Below are 19,550 nucleotides of genomic sequence, written 5' to 3' on the forward strand. Positions count from 1 at the left end.
ATTTCTTTTGCAGCTAGATCTGCTGTCCATTGTCTTGAATTATCGTTATGTTAATGACTCTTGTATTATTTATCAAATTATTTTTCAAACAGGGAAAATAAGCAATTTTAATTATATTACTTTTAGAATGTATTGGTTAGACAACTTTTTATAAAGTGTTTTTTTTTAACAGGGTTACTGCTTCATGGGTTGTCTAGAAAAACTGTGGTTTTGCTTTAAGGTTAGTCTTGCTTACTGGTAGCACTTAACATACTTGACAAATTCAGGGGACGAAGGGAGTTGCTGCAGTTGAATGGAAATATAGACCTGCATGAATGCTCCTTCATGATTATGCATGCTATATTATACTACGACCATCAAGCTCTCTCCAGGTCCGTCATGCTGATGATGATATGTAAAGTACAGTTTAGCATACAGTGCAAACAAGGTCAGTGGTGCACAACCTCAGTACAGTAAGTAGCAGAAATACTTTGCACATTCAGCTAATTAATGCTTCACGTCAGCACTATGTACAACACTTAGTAATCACCCTGTTGCTGTGTACAACTTTTAGCATACAGCTGTTTGCTTAAAGCAGTGTCTGACACATCTGCAGGTTTGCCTTTCAAAACTGGAATGCTGGACAAAGCCAGTGTTTTTGCACACTCGAACTGACTGTGGTCGACGTTACCTCAGTTAACCACACACCTCTTATCAACCAAACACTGCTACAGTTTGCAGAGACCTTTCCCAGGAGCACTGGCTTGTATATGCTGTGTTCTTGGTGAAGGACCATCACTGATGAGTGCTCAAAATCTCCTTTGACATTTCCCAAATACAGGCTTCTGTCTTCTCATCCCCTTCTCTTAATTTTCTCTGATTTTCTTTTTCTTTTTCAATGAACCTCAGTATACATTCTGTAATATATGAAATACACCAAAAGTTAAATTATGTGGTATTTCATGTGTAATGGAATCTCTGAAACAATATTGTTATATGTAATATAAAATCAGATATACTGTATACTTCATTTGATGCTGTATGCAGATAGACAGGGATATGATACATCTAACAGGGACTGAAAGATGACTGCTCCATAAATAAATGTCTAAATAAATACTGTTACATATATGGAATGATAAGTTTTATTTATAACAAAGCCATGTGTTTCATTACTGGCACTGTTATATGGCCATACTGTGTACCACAACAGCTGTTGTTATTCAGCCTGTACATTTTTATTTGAAAACTGATAAAAGGGAAGTGGATTGTTCTTTTTCCTTTCTCCTTTTTTTAATATTTGTGTACTTTGTAAACTGTTTTTGCAGTTTACCTCTCGATCTTTATCATGCTGGATATCTAAGCTGGATAAAATATTTTTCAGGACATTTCTATGATTGTTTCAAGGATATAGCATCACACATCTTGTGTGCCCTTGGCTGTTTCCGACTATTGTTTACATTTCATAGAAATAGTTGTGTTACTTTTGTCAGTTCTTCCCATAGTATGAAAGCCACCTTAACCTGTGCCACTTGAACTTGGTCTGGTGGTCAATGTTATAGAACTATAATAAAAATTTCTATAAGTATATTTTGCATGTAATGAAAACGTTCAATATGTGTACTTTACTTTATACAAAAATAATGAATGTTTTGATTACATAGAATTTAACAACTCCCATCTTTCATATGCATTGTGCTTGTAGTGTATAAATAAACTGCATGCAAGATATTGCTATAACCTGTCTCACTGAAAAGCCAAAAGAATAAAGATTACATGTACCTCAAGTATGCCTGTAAAACATTCATTTCATTGCATCTGTATGAAAAATATGTTGTTATTTCAACCACAAGTTGCATTCAATAACATCATTTACCTGAACTTTGTTTGGATATATAATAGTAGCACTTACATTTGTTTGTTTGTTTCATTTGTTTGTTTTTTCTTGTAACATCTTACTTGAGTCAGAATTTTATATTCAAACTAAAAATAAATAAATAACAAGCACATTTACAGATTATAGTGGGTGACAAAGATGTTGTCCTGTGTAACCTTCCTTTATGACCAGTCTAAAGTGCAACTGATAGCTACTAAGTATAGCCTCTTAATTTGATGTTATTGTTATTGTTGTTGGTGTTGTTAAATTATGATTATGGTTACTGTCTAGGACAGTCCATGTAAATGAAAATGAATACAAGATGGAAACTAAAAAGCCTAGATGTATTTCTCTGATCTGACTATCCAGTGAATGAGAGGTTAACGTTGATATTTATATCTGAAGCTTCTAAGCCAGAATAACACATAACTCAACAAAATTATCTAGTGTTCTCTGCTGTTTTACATAAATTGCTCTAATTTCTGCCAAATTCGGATGATACACTGATGCCAAATTGTTGGAGTCCAGAAGTCAAAAGAACATCAAATTTACATACATTCAGCAACAGTTCCATTTATTAGTATTTGTGTCATGTGCTAATATGTACTGTAGGTTTTTTTGTTTTTGTTTTTGTTTTCAATCTGTAAAGTGCTTAGACTTTAGTGGAGTTTGGTGTAATTTTGTTGAAGCGCTGTATGCTGATGTGTGAATAGCCATTGCTTGTGCTCTGCTGTGCAGACTCAGTTTCAGGTTTATTGAATATTTGCTTTAAGTTTGTAGAATTGCTTGGCATTTTCTAAGATACCATCAGCAATACTGTTTGCATTCTGCACCTCCCTGACATGGATCTTAGTTTGTCCACCAAAAAAAAGCTAATGTTTTTCATGTATTGTATACAGTATGCAGTATGGAGTGTTACATACCAATAATTCTGGTTGAGTGAGGTCTAACTAATTTCACCAGCAACACACTGGTCAAGAAAGGCTGATTAATAAGCCTTGCCCTGTTTTGGGTGTCAGTCAACTGGCAAAGGCTGGCTATGTGGTTTCACTGAACCTTTGCTTTCCCACATACAACATTTATGGGTTCAGCTGTAATGTTTGTATTTTGTAACTTCACATGCACGTACATGATTTGTTAGGTCTCTGAGCAGCTAAACATACCAACACCTTATTCCAACTTTCCCTCTTAGTTTGGTAAACTAATGTCATGGATGTCAGGCAGATAGGGATGAATAATCCTCTGACTGTCATGATAATTTCCCGTTGAGGGGATTTAATTTGGAAAATGTATCTCAAGTGCTAACCACATAGATAATTGCAGAAGCATTAAGCATTAGCGTTTCCAGTTATAAGCTTTATGACTTTTACAATGCTGATAGCTACCAAGCCGCAATCAGCATTAGTGTCATTTCAGAATCTGGAAAAGTCTAATTTCTCAGTGTCCATTTCATGTGCAAAATGTAATGAGCACTCAGCTGTTAATGGTCTAACTTTCATTGAGCTCTGTCTCTAGGGCCTCTTGGGATTTTGGAAGCACTTATAATTGTTTGAGTTCAAGCTTTTTATCTTGAGTGACATTATTGTATGGAAGAAGAAAACTGACACCACAATATATGGAAGAACTTTGTTCATGATCAATTTGGCATTGTTTTGTGATCAGCACCGGCCAACAAGAATATTTTAGAAGAATAAAAATATGGTGACTTATATTAATTTTGTGTACAGTATGTATCAGCAAACATCTGTTTGTCAAGAGGCTATAATCTGGTTTCTGAGTGGCGCTCTCTGGCTCCTGCCGGAAGCTATTAGCATCTTAAGTGGGTGGAACATTTTATTAATTATTAATCATAGTCCAAACATTCAACACAGTCTGACATTGATTTTACCTAGTGTGGCTGCTGAGTCTTGAGGGCAGTAAACAAGACACTGATGGCAAAGTGCTGATTATTTCTGCCATATTGTTTCACAGTGATGATGTGATTATCAGTCTGCACCACACCCACTCGCGGTGCTTTATGGTTCACATGTTGTTTTCCTCACAAGCATCATCTGTAGAAAAAACAGCTTGATCTGTCTCTGAATGTTGCCCAACCTGCACTCAAAACTCAGAGTCTTACAATAAAATTTAAGCAAATTGTTATTTAAATGAAAATATCAAAAGATTCCAACTTTGTACTCTTTTTTTTTTTTTTTTTTTTGCTATACTGCAGGCTAATGTAAAAATAGGTGAGGCTCACTGATGTAATACACTACAACTCATGTCCCAAGGCTGAAACGAACAGGCAGCCCCACTGACGGCAACAGGTGGGGTTCCAGAGCGTCTATTTTGAACGACCATTAAATCAAGAGTGATTCTGCAAATTCTCCTCGCCTGTTGCCCAGCAACATGACATCAAGCTCCTGCATTTGACTGATCAGCTCGTTCCACATTGCCTGAACAGGGAGGAAAGTGGAAGGTTGCTCTGCCCTTCCCTCCCCAGTGTCCACCTAGTCAGGCAATACTATGTGAACACAATCCAATCTGTGAAAGCATGCGTGGTTTGGTGGCAGAATGGGGGTCCTGAGTATGCATGGAAAAGTATAGTGAAAAAAAAAATCGGAGAGAAACCTGAGAAAGCTATCCATAACAGCTCTGTAATTTGATTTGCTGGGGATAGATGGGAAGAAAATCCCATTAGACAGGGATTGGTAAGTTCCCCCTCTACCTTTCCAGTGTGCTAACACATACACACACACATACACTTGCTAGTTCATTCACTCAGTCTCTCATAAGTGCGCATGTACACACAAACACACACATGCATACAACCACACACAAACACACAGATGCCAGAGAAATTTTAAATTTCAGAAATGTTAAATTGTGCCATAAATATATATGTTTCATTGCCAGATATTACAACCAAAAAGACTATATCAACAATTGCCCTGACAGTAAGAGCCACAGACACCAATCACAATCTGTGCCCACCAAGAAATATCTACTACAACAGTGAACTTGTCCATGGGTGTATTTAAATGCAGCACAATCAAATCTGATGCATGTTTTTTGGCACACATGAAAAAAAGAAATAAAAGAGTTCATTAGCAAGTGAGCTGCTTTTATTATTGAGCATAACTCTTTGATCAATAAGGGCCTGAACAAACCACAATGGATATAGCCATTAGAATGCTATAGCAGCATATCCCATGGGATACATATTCCACAGTCTCTGCTCTAATAGGTTTTCAGATGCATTCTTTGTAAGTGCAACAAGACATGCAGTATTTATTGCTCTTTTCTGAGCACAACACCTCTACTATCTACCATGTAACTACTTGTACTATAGGTATTATTCAAAAGACAGCTTCCAGGTTAAAATAAAAGAACAATAAACAATTTTGTCACATGTTTAATCAATAGGTTAATTGTAAAGTGCTGTCTTATGCTGTTGCATTACCATAGTTATTTATTCTGGTAAAACAACCGCTAGCCATATGAGTATGTACTAAAATTTGTGGTAAAGCACACAGTCGTTTCCCAGTGCTGCACATGGTCAGTGCTCAATACCAACCTGATTTATTCTTCCATTGATGGCTGCTGCCGAGAGTAATGATTATGTGCCAGAGCTAGTGCTAAACAGTATCTGACAAGGCATGGAAAGGTCTCTCTTGGGACAGTAATGTTGTCCTGTGCCCATGCTGGACATTGACCACTCCTGCCATAGATGTAGTCCTGCTCTGCACTCTAGACATAAAAGTTAGTATTTCACAATCAATGCATTGCATTGCATAACATTGCTCCACCAATTGTCACTGGCTGGGTGAGAGTATGTTTCCATTGCACAAGATGGATAAAACGATGATAGTAAGTGAGATTATGATTTGCGGTTTGAGTGAGTTGAATTCGGCCATGTGTTTTATCTAATAAATAGAGATTATATTGTCTATAACAATTACCATGATATTTGAGTTTGTAACATTGATATAGCTGATGAGTAACTTTCTATCCTACATTCAAATGATGCTGAAACATGTGTGCTGAGCAAGCAGACAGACAGCCCATCTCCAGTGAAACTCTGCAGTCCAACCTCTGCAAATGAAATTCAGTCCTGGGAGTTGGCTTCATTTATTTCCATACATTCAAAGTAGGTTAACCTTGCTTTTACATGCAATTATTTTCTCAGTATGCCATTTCCAATGCCTTAGCCATCAAACTGTGATATCATATAATATTGTGGAGCATGGAAAAATTAATGAAGTTTCATTATTAACAGATTTGGAAAACATTACATTGTAGAATAGGCCATTATGTGCAATTTAACTAAACTCTCTCTCTCTCTCTCTCTCTCTCTCTCTCTCTCTCTCTCTCTCTCTCTCTCTCTCTCTCTTTCTCTCTCTTTCTTCATTAGTTCAGCCATATTTGAAAGGGAACACACATCAGCAGACTTCCTGACATGTCAGTATGCCTTGGGGACAGAGTTAATAATTAGCATTTTTCCTTGCTGTGATTGATCTGTATCTGTCCAGGATGAGTGCACCTTTTGGGGGATTATTTAATAAAACATTTATTACGAGATTTAAAACATTTATTAAAAGAGCCACCTTCCAAATTTAGCGAGTTTTTATGCACAATTGTCCCATAAACCTAGTTCTAACAGACTTAAACCAGGCTGTAAAAATCAAAGCAGGCAAACTTATCTGTATGTGCTTTTTGGTGTATTTTTATTTTAAAATTCTAAAATAAATTTGTTGAATTTACTTTAATTTAATTTTGTTTTGTTTAATTTTAGAAATAGAATAGAATAGAATAGCCTTAATTGTCATTGTATAAGCACGACAAAATTAGGAGCGCTACTCCTGATCATTGCAAATCATAACACATTTCAAGACAGACAACAAGCACACATCCAAAAAAAATATGAAACTAAAACAATTATCTTTATTTTATTTTACTTTATTTTATTTATTTACTCATTTATTTATTTATTTGCTTATTTATACATAGATAGTTATGTTTTATCTGTATACTCATTCTTTTCTTCTCTGTTTTAAATTCAATAAAAGAATGACTGCGCCACCTGGCGATGAAAAGGAGGAACTAGCTTGACTGAAAATATAAAGATGGCGGCTGAGGCCGTTACTAAGTTACCGAGCAACGCTAAACAGTTGGTGCAAGATGGCGAAAACAGACGGGAAAAGCAGGATATTCTCCTCAGCAGAGTAATTATAATATTGTCTTGATTTCAGCGAGCACAGCCCAGTCAGCCCAGCGCCCGAAGGAGAAGAAACAACCATCATTTTTGTGTCGGTGGTGTTGAAGTAACACGGACGGTGCTAGCCGACATGGAGAATGAGGAGACGACGTTGGTAAGGTGGCATGTTTTGATAATGATAGCGGATAAGTAAAGGAGCCAGATGACAGCGACCATATTCAGTTAACTTACATAATCAGCGAAATACGTTTGCAGACAAAATGACTCAAAGGAGCCTCAGTGAGAGAGAGAGAGCTGCTCGTAAGGCCTAACCCTCCAGCTATTTACCATGATACATTAACTATTTGATAGTTTGCTACGGCCTGGCGAAGCTGCTTCCTCTCTGCCTTGTTGTGCCCCAGCTCTCCCTGCGAACAGTGTCAGTGTAGCATTTAATTACAATGAGGTACAAAAGGCGAATGACACTCAAACAGTTTTTGCTTTTTGCCGCGAGAATGCAACACCAGTAACTTACCAGACTCCCGTAAACACAACGTCTTGTTTCTGTTTTCCCCACAGGGTTTGCTCAGTTACTATTGTTATGAGAAGTTTTACAACCACGTCGCGAACAGTGCAGCTGCTGCTCAAAGGAACTTCAGCAATGATCCCATCTATTCTTTCTTCCATGCATATGGGACCCTAATGCAAGGTAAGCACATCAGTCTGCTTGAAATGATCCTGCAAAGAGGCATGCTTTTCTAGGTATGCGACTGTGACTTTGCCCTGTGGTGTATTTCTGTGTTTATGTTATTATTTTACCACAGATAAAATTCAAGAAGCCACAGCAGAGTTGGAGATGATAAGAGACGGTCGAGATGTGTCCCTCTGTACATTGATGGCCCTGGTTTATGCTGAGAAAAAAAAGGCGAACCCAGGTACACAGAGAGTCTTTTATCCATGTTAATGTTTTTGCCTTTTGCCCAAGCATTTGAATAGACTGCACTTGCATGGTGATTAGTGTTATCCTGAAGTGTGTCTCTGTGTTGGCAGACCGGGAAGTCATTCAAGAGCTTGATGCAAAGGTGAAAGAGGATCGTAAAAGTGCATCCCCCAAGAGTCTTTACTATGCTGGGATGTTTCTGTGGCTGCTGGGTCGAAATGATAAAGCGAGAGAGTACATAGAGAGAATGATCAAACTCTCCAATGGCTCTAGAGAGGTAAAATCTGGATTTCTGTCAGGTCTGTTAAAGAAACTGAACCAGTATCCCGTTTCCATATGCATGTGGGATCTTACGCTTCTCATAATGTGACTGGAAATGATGAGGGGGCCATTTGTGTCTCCTTTTGTTAAATTTGGCTTTATGTCTATTGTTCAGGGGATCATCCTAAAAGCCTGGATAGATCTGACGTCTAGTAAGGACGCGTATGCCAGAAAGGCTGGAAAATACTTTGACGAGGGACTGAAAGAGAGAGCAGATGTTTTTGCCCTGATGGGAAAGGTAAGATGGAAAACGCAGACTGTGGGTCTGAATAGTATTCTTCAGCATTAGCTGCTGGTGTAACAATGCTGTCGTTTCTCGTATTTCCTATGCCTCTTACAGCACTTACCATGTCTCGGTGCTAATTGACTCATTGCTGCATTTAATGTGTCCCTTGCCATCACTGTGATTGCTGTGTTTTTATACTTTACTCCAGCTACTCCATTCAGTATGCGAAATGTCAGGATGTTTGTTGACATAGGATATATTATTTGCTTCATTCCTTTATAACTTCTTAAACATTCTTTTCACAGTTGCCTGTGTTGTTTTTGATTTAAAAAATAAATTCATATTGAATTAATGCTGGTCACTCTCATCATGCATGTGACGCAGTGACATTTAAGTTTGATGTTTGATGTTTGACGTTTAATGTGATGTTTTACAAGTGGCACTTTGTCTTTCGCAGGCACAATACTATGAATATCGTCAGAATTACTCTGGGGCATTGGAGACGGTTAACCAAGTCATTGTTAGTTTCCCTGGGTTCTTGCCTGCCCTCATCAAGAAAATGAAACTGTTACTCAGCCTGCAAGACTGGGAGCAAACCATAGATGCAGCACACAGGTTTGGAAGTTACTATCAAATCATACACATACACAAGAGGCAGGGGTTATTTCATGCGTTATCACACATTTTTCTCAAACTCACCTTAACTCCTCCTCAGACTCAAACAGTTATACATCTGACAACAGGAGTGTAATTTTTCTCTTTTGTGAGATCACAAAACATAAAAGCATTTGTAATCAGTGTCAGCGATGTAAGGAAAGACACAGTCACCCTTTGCAAATGGCTCAGCATTCAAGTGCAAATGAAAAACTAGCGTGATGTCTCAAACCAGTGCATACTGACTAAGCCATTGTTCCTGCTTGCTTGCCCCTCTGGACCTTGGCCAGTGCCAGGCAGCATGAAAAGGCCTTTGAGCCAAAGCACTAGAGTCACACACATTTCCCAGGATTCACTGCTTCAGGTTCTATGAACAGGGGGAAAAGTGATCACTCAGGTGGAGTCAAATCCTAAAGGCACAGAGCCAGGTCCAGAGCCACTGTAGTTGTCCTGCTGAGCACTAGGGTGCTGTTAATCGGGACGGGTGCAAGCAGTGCACAGTTCACATCCTTTGCTGGCCTTGGCTATTCCTAAGTCAATGTTGAACAAATTTAATCCCCTCTTAGTCTGAATCTTACTTGTCTATGAACTGCACAGAGCACCTCAGCAATATCAGATATTCTATTACCACTAATGAAAGAAATCTAACCTTATATAGATGTATTGTTGGCCATGGTGTTCATTTTCTTGACTGTATGTGTCATATTTCAGGCTTTTACAGAGGGATAAAAATAACCTGGAGGCTCTGAGGATGCTAGCTCTACATTCGTTATGTAGAGATGGAGATGTTGCTGAGGTAAAGCTCATCCATCATATATTCACACCTTGACCTCATGTGGCAAATCAGCAGGAATCATAAGAAAATCCTTAATACTGTAATTTGTTATGTAACAATGGCAAAGTGCTGATCAATTTGTGGGAAATTGCTTTTATGTCTCTCTTTCCAGTCAGTAAAGCAGCTTGCAAACCTCATCAGCAGCTTGGACATTTTAGAGCCACACAACTCTGAGCTTTTCTACAGGATGTCTCTAGCCTTCACCCGTGTTGTAAGATGGCTTCAGTATTTACTTTTCACATTTTTGGTGCTATAGTCTTACACTATTTCAGTTAAGAAGAGTTTGTATTCAACTTTGATGATTTTTCAGCTTTGACCTTTTGCAATTTTTTTTTCTAATTGTTTCCTTACAGTGTGGACGGAATGAGAAGGTGATTGAGCAGACCCACAGAATGGTGGAAAGAGCCTTTTCTCTGGCATCAGCAGACTCGGATCTGGCCACAGAGCTTGGCTACCAGATGGTGCTTCAGGGCAAAACCAAGGAGGCCATGAAGTGGTACAAGACTGCTATGACTTTGGATGAGACGAGTGTTTCTGCTTTGACAGGTACCTGAGCATGTTACAGTTATTAATCCACTGTCTACTGGATATTCCATATCCTTATGTTTTCTTATTTCCGAATATTTTGTGTGTTACAAAATTTCACCCTCTTGTAGGTATTATTCGTTGCCAGCTGATAGAGGGCCACTTGGAGGATGCAGAACAGCAGCTGGAATTCCTCACTGAGATCCAACAATCTATTGGAAAATCAGCGGTAAAGTCTACATTTAAATTCTGCTTTTGAATCAATTTTGAGGACGATTCTTTATATCATGAATAGCCACCAAATGACAACATGAGGCATGACGAAGCTAGAGGCTTATGACCCATGGGGTTACCATGGCTCTAAATCATTTACTCAACTTTGAAAAACTCTTTGTTAAGCACTTAGTGGTATCCGGCAGGATGAGCAACAGCTGGTCCTGTAGGTCTTCGGTATTATGACTTCAGTCATTCTTCCTGGGAGTCTTTTCATCTTTTCATTTTGTATTTGTGTCTTAGATCCCTCTCTCTGAGGGGAAAACCTTTATTAAGTTTCACTCCCCTCCACCTTTACTTCTTTTCTTCATGCCACAGATTTTCTTCATCTTCCCCTTATACCTCCATTTAATCTTTTTCTTTTTGTTCTTTTCTTTCTACCGTAATAGGATCTTCTATACCTGCGTGCTGTGCTAGCAGTGAAAAAGCGCCGGCCCCAAGAAGAGGTGACCAACCTGCTCAATGATGCAGTGGACACACATTTCTCTACGCTGCAGGGTCTACCTCTGGGAGTAGAGTATTTTGAGAAATTCAATCCTGACTTCCTGCTGGAAATCGTCAGAGAGTACCTAGTACTGTGTCCTGCGAAGGTAAGACTTGAGACTCAGCATTGACAGGGTCTTAGTGGGTCCATAGAAAGTCTGAAAATGTCTGTCTAAATTCTAGATTTTGGTATGTCTCAAGTACATTTAGAAATATCTTGAAAAGGTGAATATACAGTGCATAAATAAACTCTTGAGGTGCTGCAAGGAAACTCATTTGAATTAGAAAATTCCAGCCATGTGGCCACTTTTGTGGCAATAAAACACTAAACACTTCAGCAGCACAAACCTATAGGCTATTTCTTTTCGATTATGCTTTACATTTGGTGATGGTGTGTGTACGTGTGCACATGGTTCAATGTGAGTGTGTGCATAATACTGACACCATTAAAATGTTTGCAAATCTGTGCGGTAGATAATAACTGTTATTTATCTATGATCCAGCCTCCAGCCCTGGGCCAGCCTCCTGCTCCACAGCTCCAGCACTGTGCCTCTGTGTTGGATACTGTGGTCAAAATTGTGCCCGGTCTCCTTCCAGGGGTCTTTCTGTCAGCCAAAGTCAGATTCCAGTCTGGTGTGTGTTATATTAAAATGTTAGAAAATTTACATTGTTTCTTTTCTGCAACTGCTAATTTTAACTGGATTGCTGGTGTCTTTATTCAGGTGATATTGAAGCCGCTCAGAGCAGTCTACATCATTGCTTGGAACAGTGTCCTTCTCATGCAGATGCTCATCTGCTGATGGCACAGATCCACTTGCTGCAGGGGAATTTTAAAATGTGTTCCCAGTCTCTTGAACTCTGTCTCAGCCATAACTTTGAGGTACAATCAAACTCCAGATGACAATGTTATCAGCAGTCTAATGCCTGTGTGCATTCAGGATCTTATTTTAACCAAGGCAGTAGATATAAATCTGCATCTTTAGTGGTGTGTGTGTGTTCACTTGAATCTTGAAGTCAACAACAGAATTATGTAGAAAGGACAATATATGATGATACTGGGTAACCATATTTCTCAAGCATTCTCTCTACATTGATTGGACTTACCAAAAGGTTATGGTGTGTTGTCTGTTCCAGATTCGAGAACACCCCATGTACCACCTGATCAAGGCTCAGGCCCAAAAGAAGATGGGTGAGTTGCCCGGAGCCATCCAGACCTTGCAGATGGCCATGAACCTTCCAGGGGTCCACAGGGTGGGATCCTCATCCAAGTCTAAGAACAAAAAGACTGAGCTGAGCCCTGCTGACTGCGTCTCTGTCTATTTGGAATTAGCCGAGGCCCTCTGGCTCAATGGCGAACAGGTAAACAAACATGTTTTATATGGCTGTTTCATAGGGTAGTGAGTATTGTTGAATTTTCACCCCTAGTAGTGCCGTTTGTGTTTCCACATATGACTGGCTTTGAAGGGAAGCACATAAATTGATGGACTTAACATTTCAGCATGAAGCTGCCAAAGTGATGCAGGATGCCATCAACGAGTTCTCGGGCACCCCCGAGGAGCTTCGTGTCACCATTGCCAATGCTGACCTGGCCCTGCTGCGTGGCGACACAGAGCTTGCACTGAGCATGCTCAGAAACATCACCCCTGAGCAGCCCTACTATGTCCAAGCAAAGGAGAAAATGGCAGACATATATCTCAACCACAGGAAGGAGAAACGTCTGTATGCTAGCTGTTACAGGTGAGCAGTAAATATGGATCCAAACGAAAATAATGAATAATAAATAATAATAAAAGAAAATTGTGAAATAGGTTTGTGGAGTATTACATTGTAACGTGACCAAAGATACTAGCTGATGTTGTCTTGGATTTTGGATATTGTGATATCCTCGTACAGCATATGTCTTATCTTTTTCTGGTTTTAAAGGATGCTTTCTCAGTAGAAGGATGCATTTTTGTAACTGATTTAACACGTTGCAGCTGTTATTATTTGCCTTTATCTGGTTGGTTATCATATCCACATTACTCCGCATGCTCGTTTCTTAAAAATCTCCTGTGTATAATGTGATGACCCCTGCTGGTCAGTTTGGTTTTGGCATGGCTCATCTTTGTTCCACAGGTGGTTTGTCAGCTCAACTGGGAACACCTGAGGGCCCCAGTGTTCCCGGGATATAAAAGCCTGGCTGTTGCCAATCTCTCACTCTCTCTTTCACTCTCTCTTCCTTTGCTTCTCTCCACAGGTGCCTGGTCATTCGGTGATGCCAAGTTGATTTATGCTTTTTACACCTTACAACACGCACTCATTTCTCAATCATGCACACCTACATCACTGACTTCACTGACATCCACACCCCATACTTCTTAGGTTTTCTTGAGTTATTTACTTTAATTTAATAAATAATACTTAATACTTAAACTTCCCTCTTGGTTTGTCTCCCATTTTTGTTGAGCCGGGTCATAACAGTAAATATGAAAGTGCCATTAGTCATCCAAACAGTATCAACACAAGATCAGGATCAAGGTATTTGGTCAAAGATATCATGACATTTGATTTTGCCTGTATTACCCATAGCATTTGGCTTTGGTTAGAAGGCCACAAGCTCAAAGTAAATGAAGTGGAAACCTTAACTATAGCCGCTCAGGCAGCCAAGATGCCTCCAGTGCTCCAGGAGGGTGCTGATAGTCCTCTCCTGATTTCTGGTGTTACACTTGTTTTGCCTCAGAGGAGCAGAGACACATCTGTATAATAAAGTGCCATAACTGAACTTTAATGTGATATCTCTGTCTTTTTCCAGAGAAATGGTGGAGAAGTTGCCCAGCCCTCACACATATCTCTTACTAGGTGATGCTTACATGAACATTCAAGAAGTAAGTAAGAGATGAGACTCAACATTTTAGGTTACTAACAGGTTAATAACATGTTTTGTTTAGATGTTGGTTAACTTGGAATAGCTTTTAAGGTGTTTTCTGTGTGTTTACATTATGGGTTACTCATCTAAATGGATTGGATTATCAAAATAATATTTAGAAAAACTGCGACAACAAACATCATCTTATGTCATGGAAAATACACTACCATTGCAGATAATGATCTTGATTGCATCACTTATGATAAATTGTGTTTACCCTCAGCCAGAGAAAGCCATTGAGGTCTATGAGCTGGCTCTGAAGAAAAACCCCAAAGACGGCGCTTTAGCCAGCAAGATTGGGAAAGCCCTCGTCAAGACTCATAACTACAGCAAGGTTTGTAGTGCGCACAAAGTGAAAGATAAACACTTCAAGACTCACTGAGGGACAAGCTAGTGTTGACACAGAGATTCTGTTACACAGGCAATAAATTACTATGAAGCTGCTCTGAAGACCGAGCAGCAGAACTTCCTGCGCTATGACCTGGCTGAGCTGCTGATGAAGATGAAGCAGTATGAGCGGTGTGAGAAAGTTCTGCATGAAGCTCTGGCCCATGACCCAGGTACAGTGCAGCTACTATGGATACCTCATGCTGGACTAGGTTCCCTGACTTCAGACTTGGCATAAAATAAAAGAAGAGAGGGCAGATAATTTGTGCACAGACATAATTATGTAAATATTATGTGGTGCAGTAATGTAAACATGTTAAAAGATGATAGGAAATCCTGTTTACCTCCAAGCCAAACTAGTGTGAATATCTAAACCAGATCAAAACACATACAAATAAGAAACACATTGCTGTTTGGTTTTGATATGGTGAATTTATTGTTTTGTTGTTCTCATAATGTTACTTTTTCCTTTTGATCTTCCCAGTGAATGAATTGCCAGCGCTCACAGATGACTGTCGTTATCTGGTTCTGTTAGCAAAGGTCCAGAATAAGGTTGACAAAAATGAAGAAGCTTTGCTTTCATTACAAAAAGTAAGTGTTTCCAGTATTTCTGGTTCTCTTGGGCCCTTAAATTACTATCCCTTCACATTTTGGATCAAAATTTTGTGTGAATGAATTGCATATGAGGTTGTGTCTCTGCTGTGTAAAGGCTCGGGATGTGCAGGCCAAGGTACTGAAACGGGTGCAGTTGGAGCAGCCTGACGCCGTCCCCATGCAGAAGCAGCTTGCTGCTGAGATCTGTGCTGAGATCGCTAAATACTACACAAGTCAGAAGGGCTATGAGAGAGCAGTCAAATTCTACAAAGAAGCTCTTGTGTATTGTGAGAGTGATCGCAAGGTCAGTGCAGCTGAATCAAAAACGTCCTGTGTACTCACTGCAGCTGTAGTTGACAGGCCCTGGCATCTTTTAGAGTCTCATCCCTGTGTTTTTAAAATGTGTTGGTCTCACTTTTTGCTGTAGGCAAAAGGTTTACACACACACAACTACACACAGCACTATACTTAAACCATGTAGAATTTAAACAAAAGAAAACAAAAAACTCTACCTTCCATTATTCCCCCCAAAAAGTTGTAGAATTAAGTTCATTTAAATGAATGCACCCCCTTTTCTTAGGTGATGTTGGAATTGGCACGGGTGTACCTTACCCTAGATGAGGTGGATGCCTGCCAGGAGCAATGCAGCGTCATTTTGAAGAATGACCAGTTTAATGAAGAAGCAACACTGGTTTGTTCTCTCATTATGCCATCTCAGTTTTAACAGAAACTTTGTTGAACTCTTTAATTTCTCACTTATATTTCTGCTTAGATGATGGCTGACCTCATGTTCAGGAAGCAGGACTATGAACAGGCTGTTTTCCACTTTCAGCAACTTCTGGAGCGGAAACCAGGTGTGACAGGGCCCCGTTTCCCTTAGACTTGAAATAGTAGAGCTCTCTGAGTTTACAAAGGAAACTTGAGGTGAATGTAAATGTGAACTGCTATTTGACCCTCTTTAAATAGAAAGTGCAACAACTTTCACATCTGTTTGTTCTCAGACAACTACTCAACACTGACACATCTTATTGACCTGTTGAGGAGAGCTGGGAAGCTGGAAGAAGTTCCCAGATTTCTTGATATGGCAGAAAAACATTTTTCCAGGGCTAAGTTTGACCCTGGCTTTAACTACTGCAAAGGACTTTATCTTTGGTAAAGCCACTGAATCAAAGTACACTGGTTCCTTAAGATTACAATGTCAGCTGTTAGACATTATCCAATTAAAGTTGTGCTTGCTGTTCAGGTACACGGGAGAACCTAATGATGGTCTGCGGCATTTTAACAAGGCACGGAAAGACAATGTTTGGGGTCAGAACGCTGTGTACAACATGATTGAAATCTGCCTCAACCCTGATAATGACACTATTGGAGGAGAAGTATTTGAGAATTTAGATGGTGACATCGGGTGAGTTGATATATTGCACAGTAGCAGCACACTAAAGAAAGCATTTCTTTATTAGTCCATATTAGACCTTTTAGATAATCTTGCATTTTAAAACCCACAGTCGACAGACTTGCCTCAAATGTTAAAATGCTTTGTCTTTGTCTCTCCCCAGCAACTCCACAGAGAAGCAGGAGTCAGAGCAGCTTGCTGTGAGAACAGCAGAGAAGCTGCTGAAGGAGTTAAAGCCCCAGACAGCCAGCGGACACTTACAGCTTCGCATCTTGGAGAACTACTGCTTCCTGGCTACTAAACAGAAGGCCAATGTGGAGAAAGCCCTCAATGTTTTCACAGAGATTGCAAACAGTGAGGTAAGTAAACTCCAGATGGTGCACATGATGAGTTGCATCACATCCTCCCATGTAAATATACCCTCACCAGGAGATATGCATTATGTCAGGCTCTCTCTTAGCTTTACTCCTCCCATTTGGCTAACAACCGTACAGCACTTTGTGCCCTGCTAAATTTTGCTGGAGTATGTTGGAATTCTTTTTTTATTTTATTTTTGTAGTCAGTTTATTGAACTTCATTCGTTAGTGAAACCGGGTTCATACTGGTGCTGGTAAATCCTTGAAAAAGCTTGACTTTTAATGTGATATGTTCAAGATTCGAAAATGCTTGGATTTTGAATAAAATGTTTGAAGCTGCTTGGAACTGCATTTGTATTACTTTCATAGTAAATAGATGGGTCGGTGACAAATTTTAAAACTCAAAACTTTGTTGTGTTCTCTTTGTAATTTGTCTCTCTTCTGTAGAATGCTCTCACTAAACATAATTTTGTTTGTTTATAGCACAATAGCATCAGCAGCTGATTTAGTTTAATGAAGAAGTAGAATAATCATTTTGAGTAGCCGTAAACAGCTGTAAGGTTCTGAAAAGCTTGAATATGCATTTTGAAAGTGTTTGAAAAGTGCTTGAATTTGATTTAAGAAAATGTGTGGGAACCCTGATGAAACATTACCGTTGCCCATTTAACTTAATAAACTGACATAAAGTTGGTATGGGGTAAAGGTGTAAGGACTGGGTAGTGACTGGAGGTGATGCCAGGTGTGTCTTGTAAGACCACATCTAACATGAATTCTTTGGTTGGGTTCAGAAGGACCACGTGCCTGCGCTCTTGGCCATGGCGACAGCTTACATGATTCTAAAACAAACTCCTCGAGCCAGGAACCAGCTCAAACGCATAGCCAAGATGAACTGGACCTTTGCTGACGCTGATGAGTTTGAGAAGAGCTGGCTGCTCCTGGCAGACATCTACATCCATTCAGGGAAGTACGACATGGCTGGGGACCTCCTGAAGAGATGCCTCCGTCATAACAAGGTCCGTACTGAAAATATTGTAACGCTGTTCTAATATTATCTGTGTATAACCATCTATGCTTATTTTTTGTATGCTGGCAGTTCATAGATGTTTATGATGCCGTAACCCTCTTTTATGTAAAGTATTTTGGCACTTGGTGATAATAATTCCACTTTTTCTCCAGTCATGCTGTAAAGCTTATGAATATTTGGGCTACATAATGGAAAAAGAGCAGGCATTCCGTGACGCTGCACTCAACTATGAACTGGCTTGGAAATATGGAAATCAGACTAATCCTACCATCGGTACATCAACCAAAATCATATGTCCAATTCCAGTTGAGAAAAAAATAATTTAGATGACTAGTAATAGATGTGTAACTCATCATCTCTGTGTTTATTCCAGGATACAAGCTTGCTTTCAACTACTTAAAGGCCAAAAGGCATGTTGATGCCATAGATGTGTGTCATAAGGTGAGACAAATTTTGATGTTATGAGTTATGTTATTAGTTTTGAGAGGGCTCTCTTTCTCTCATTTTTTAATCTTTTCTTATACTGTGTATTGTCTTTGCTCTTTGCTTTTTTCATAGGTTTTGGATGCTCATCCAAGTTATCCAAGAATGAGAAAGGACATTTTGGACAAGGCACGTGCTGCCCTAAGATCTTAGATTTGGAGATGCGTGTGTGTGTGTGTGTACGAGAGAGAGAGAGAGAGAGAGAGAAAGAAAGAGACAGACAGGGTAAACATTTTTATTGACCAATCAAATAAATGTAACATCTGTTTCTGCAATAAAATTTATGAACCACATTGGACTCGGTGCTTCTTTTTTATTTCAGTTGGACAGAACGTGCATTTACTTACATTAGTTCTTTCCAAAATTGATTTATACACATTGCCAATACACTTTGTACCTGCCTTACATCTGAATATAGAACATCAACTCTGATGTAAATCAAAATGCTAAAACGTTATGAACCACTGAGAGTTTTTTTTGTTTTGTTTTGTTAACCAGGCACCAAATGTTTATTTCAAATGAGTTTGGAGAGGAGTGTAAAATCAAACTTTACAAGGATGCAAGGGATCTAGCAGAGGGGCACAACAGAGTCCAATCTGATATGTGTTACATGTCTGTAAAGCTTACTGAACAGAATTGTGCTCCTCTAATCAATTAAAGCTCTTTTAGTCTACCTTATAACATAAAGGATATTGCCCTTCAAATGACAGCCCATGTATACAAACATGGATGTGATGAATACCATTTTGCGACGAGGGTCTAGAATTAATTGCGTTTATTTGAACGGATTTATTTTGAATTACATTTGAAAATAATATAAATGTGGTTCTTAGATTTGTCGCACGGCCAGGCATTGTCTCCTATTGATTTAATTAAATACATCACGTTGCAATCAATTATGCTGCCAAACGTGAAATCGCAAGGGCAGAAGTGGATGCACGATCTGAATGAACAATTTTACTATCAATATTCCCACAGTCACTTTTGCCACATAAGCATTCACAGGCGTGACTGGGAAGATGTACACACACTGAGCTCCTCTAAGCATGATGGGCAAAATAAAGTGAATGGGGAACACAGTCGCTGCACACGGAGTCATTGTGCAAGTCCGATCTTGGTT

At 39.3% G+C, this 19,550-nt stretch overlaps 1 protein-coding gene across 2 annotated transcripts; it reads left to right on the forward strand.

Annotated features, from left to right (window-relative positions):
• The first annotated feature begins 6,952 nt into the window (after positions 1-6,952).
• On the forward strand, positions 6,953-18,719 carry ttc21b (tetratricopeptide repeat domain 21B). 2 transcript variants are annotated; one of them, XM_030080289.1, is made up of 29 exons: positions 6,953-7,206; positions 7,611-7,740; positions 7,856-7,966; positions 8,082-8,248; positions 8,408-8,530; positions 8,976-9,133; positions 9,884-9,968; positions 10,120-10,218; positions 10,361-10,553; positions 10,664-10,761; positions 11,195-11,395; positions 11,792-11,921; positions 12,011-12,168; positions 12,423-12,647; positions 12,787-13,025; positions 14,080-14,152; positions 14,417-14,527; positions 14,615-14,753; positions 15,065-15,171; positions 15,290-15,478; positions 15,755-15,865; positions 15,947-16,028; positions 16,176-16,326; positions 16,418-16,579; positions 16,731-16,926; positions 17,712-17,936; positions 18,100-18,220; positions 18,321-18,388; positions 18,506-18,719. In XM_030080289.1, the coding sequence occupies exons 1-29, from the start codon at positions 7,183-7,185 to the stop codon at positions 18,581-18,583; spliced, it is 3,954 nt and encodes a 1,317-aa protein (XP_029936149.1). In that variant the 5' UTR covers positions 6,953-7,182; the 3' UTR covers positions 18,584-18,719. The 2 variants fall into 2 exon arrangements, with proteins under 2 accessions (XP_029936149.1, XP_029936150.1); XM_030080290.1 differs by having other exon boundaries at positions 17,715-17,936.
• Positions 18,720-19,550: the final 831 nt, after the last annotated feature.

The sequence above is a fragment of the Myripristis murdjan genome, chromosome 21, assembly GCF_902150065.1.
Source record: "Myripristis murdjan chromosome 21, fMyrMur1.1, whole genome shotgun sequence".
NCBI classification, from domain to species: domain Eukaryota; kingdom Metazoa; phylum Chordata; class Actinopteri; order Holocentriformes; family Holocentridae; genus Myripristis; species Myripristis murdjan.

Excerpts from the sequence above, each read along its gene's own strand:
- ttc21b (XM_030080289.1), top strand. The coding sequence starts at position 7,183 with ATGGAGAATGAGGAGACGACGTTG. Across the intron at positions 7,741-7,855 it reads ATATGGGACCCTAATGCAAG|ATAAAATTCAAGAAGCCACA; the intron begins GTAAGCACATCA and ends ATTTTACCACAG. Across the intron at positions 15,172-15,289 it reads CTTTGCTTTCATTACAAAAA|GCTCGGGATGTGCAGGCCAA; the intron begins GTAAGTGTTTCC and ends TGCTGTGTAAAG.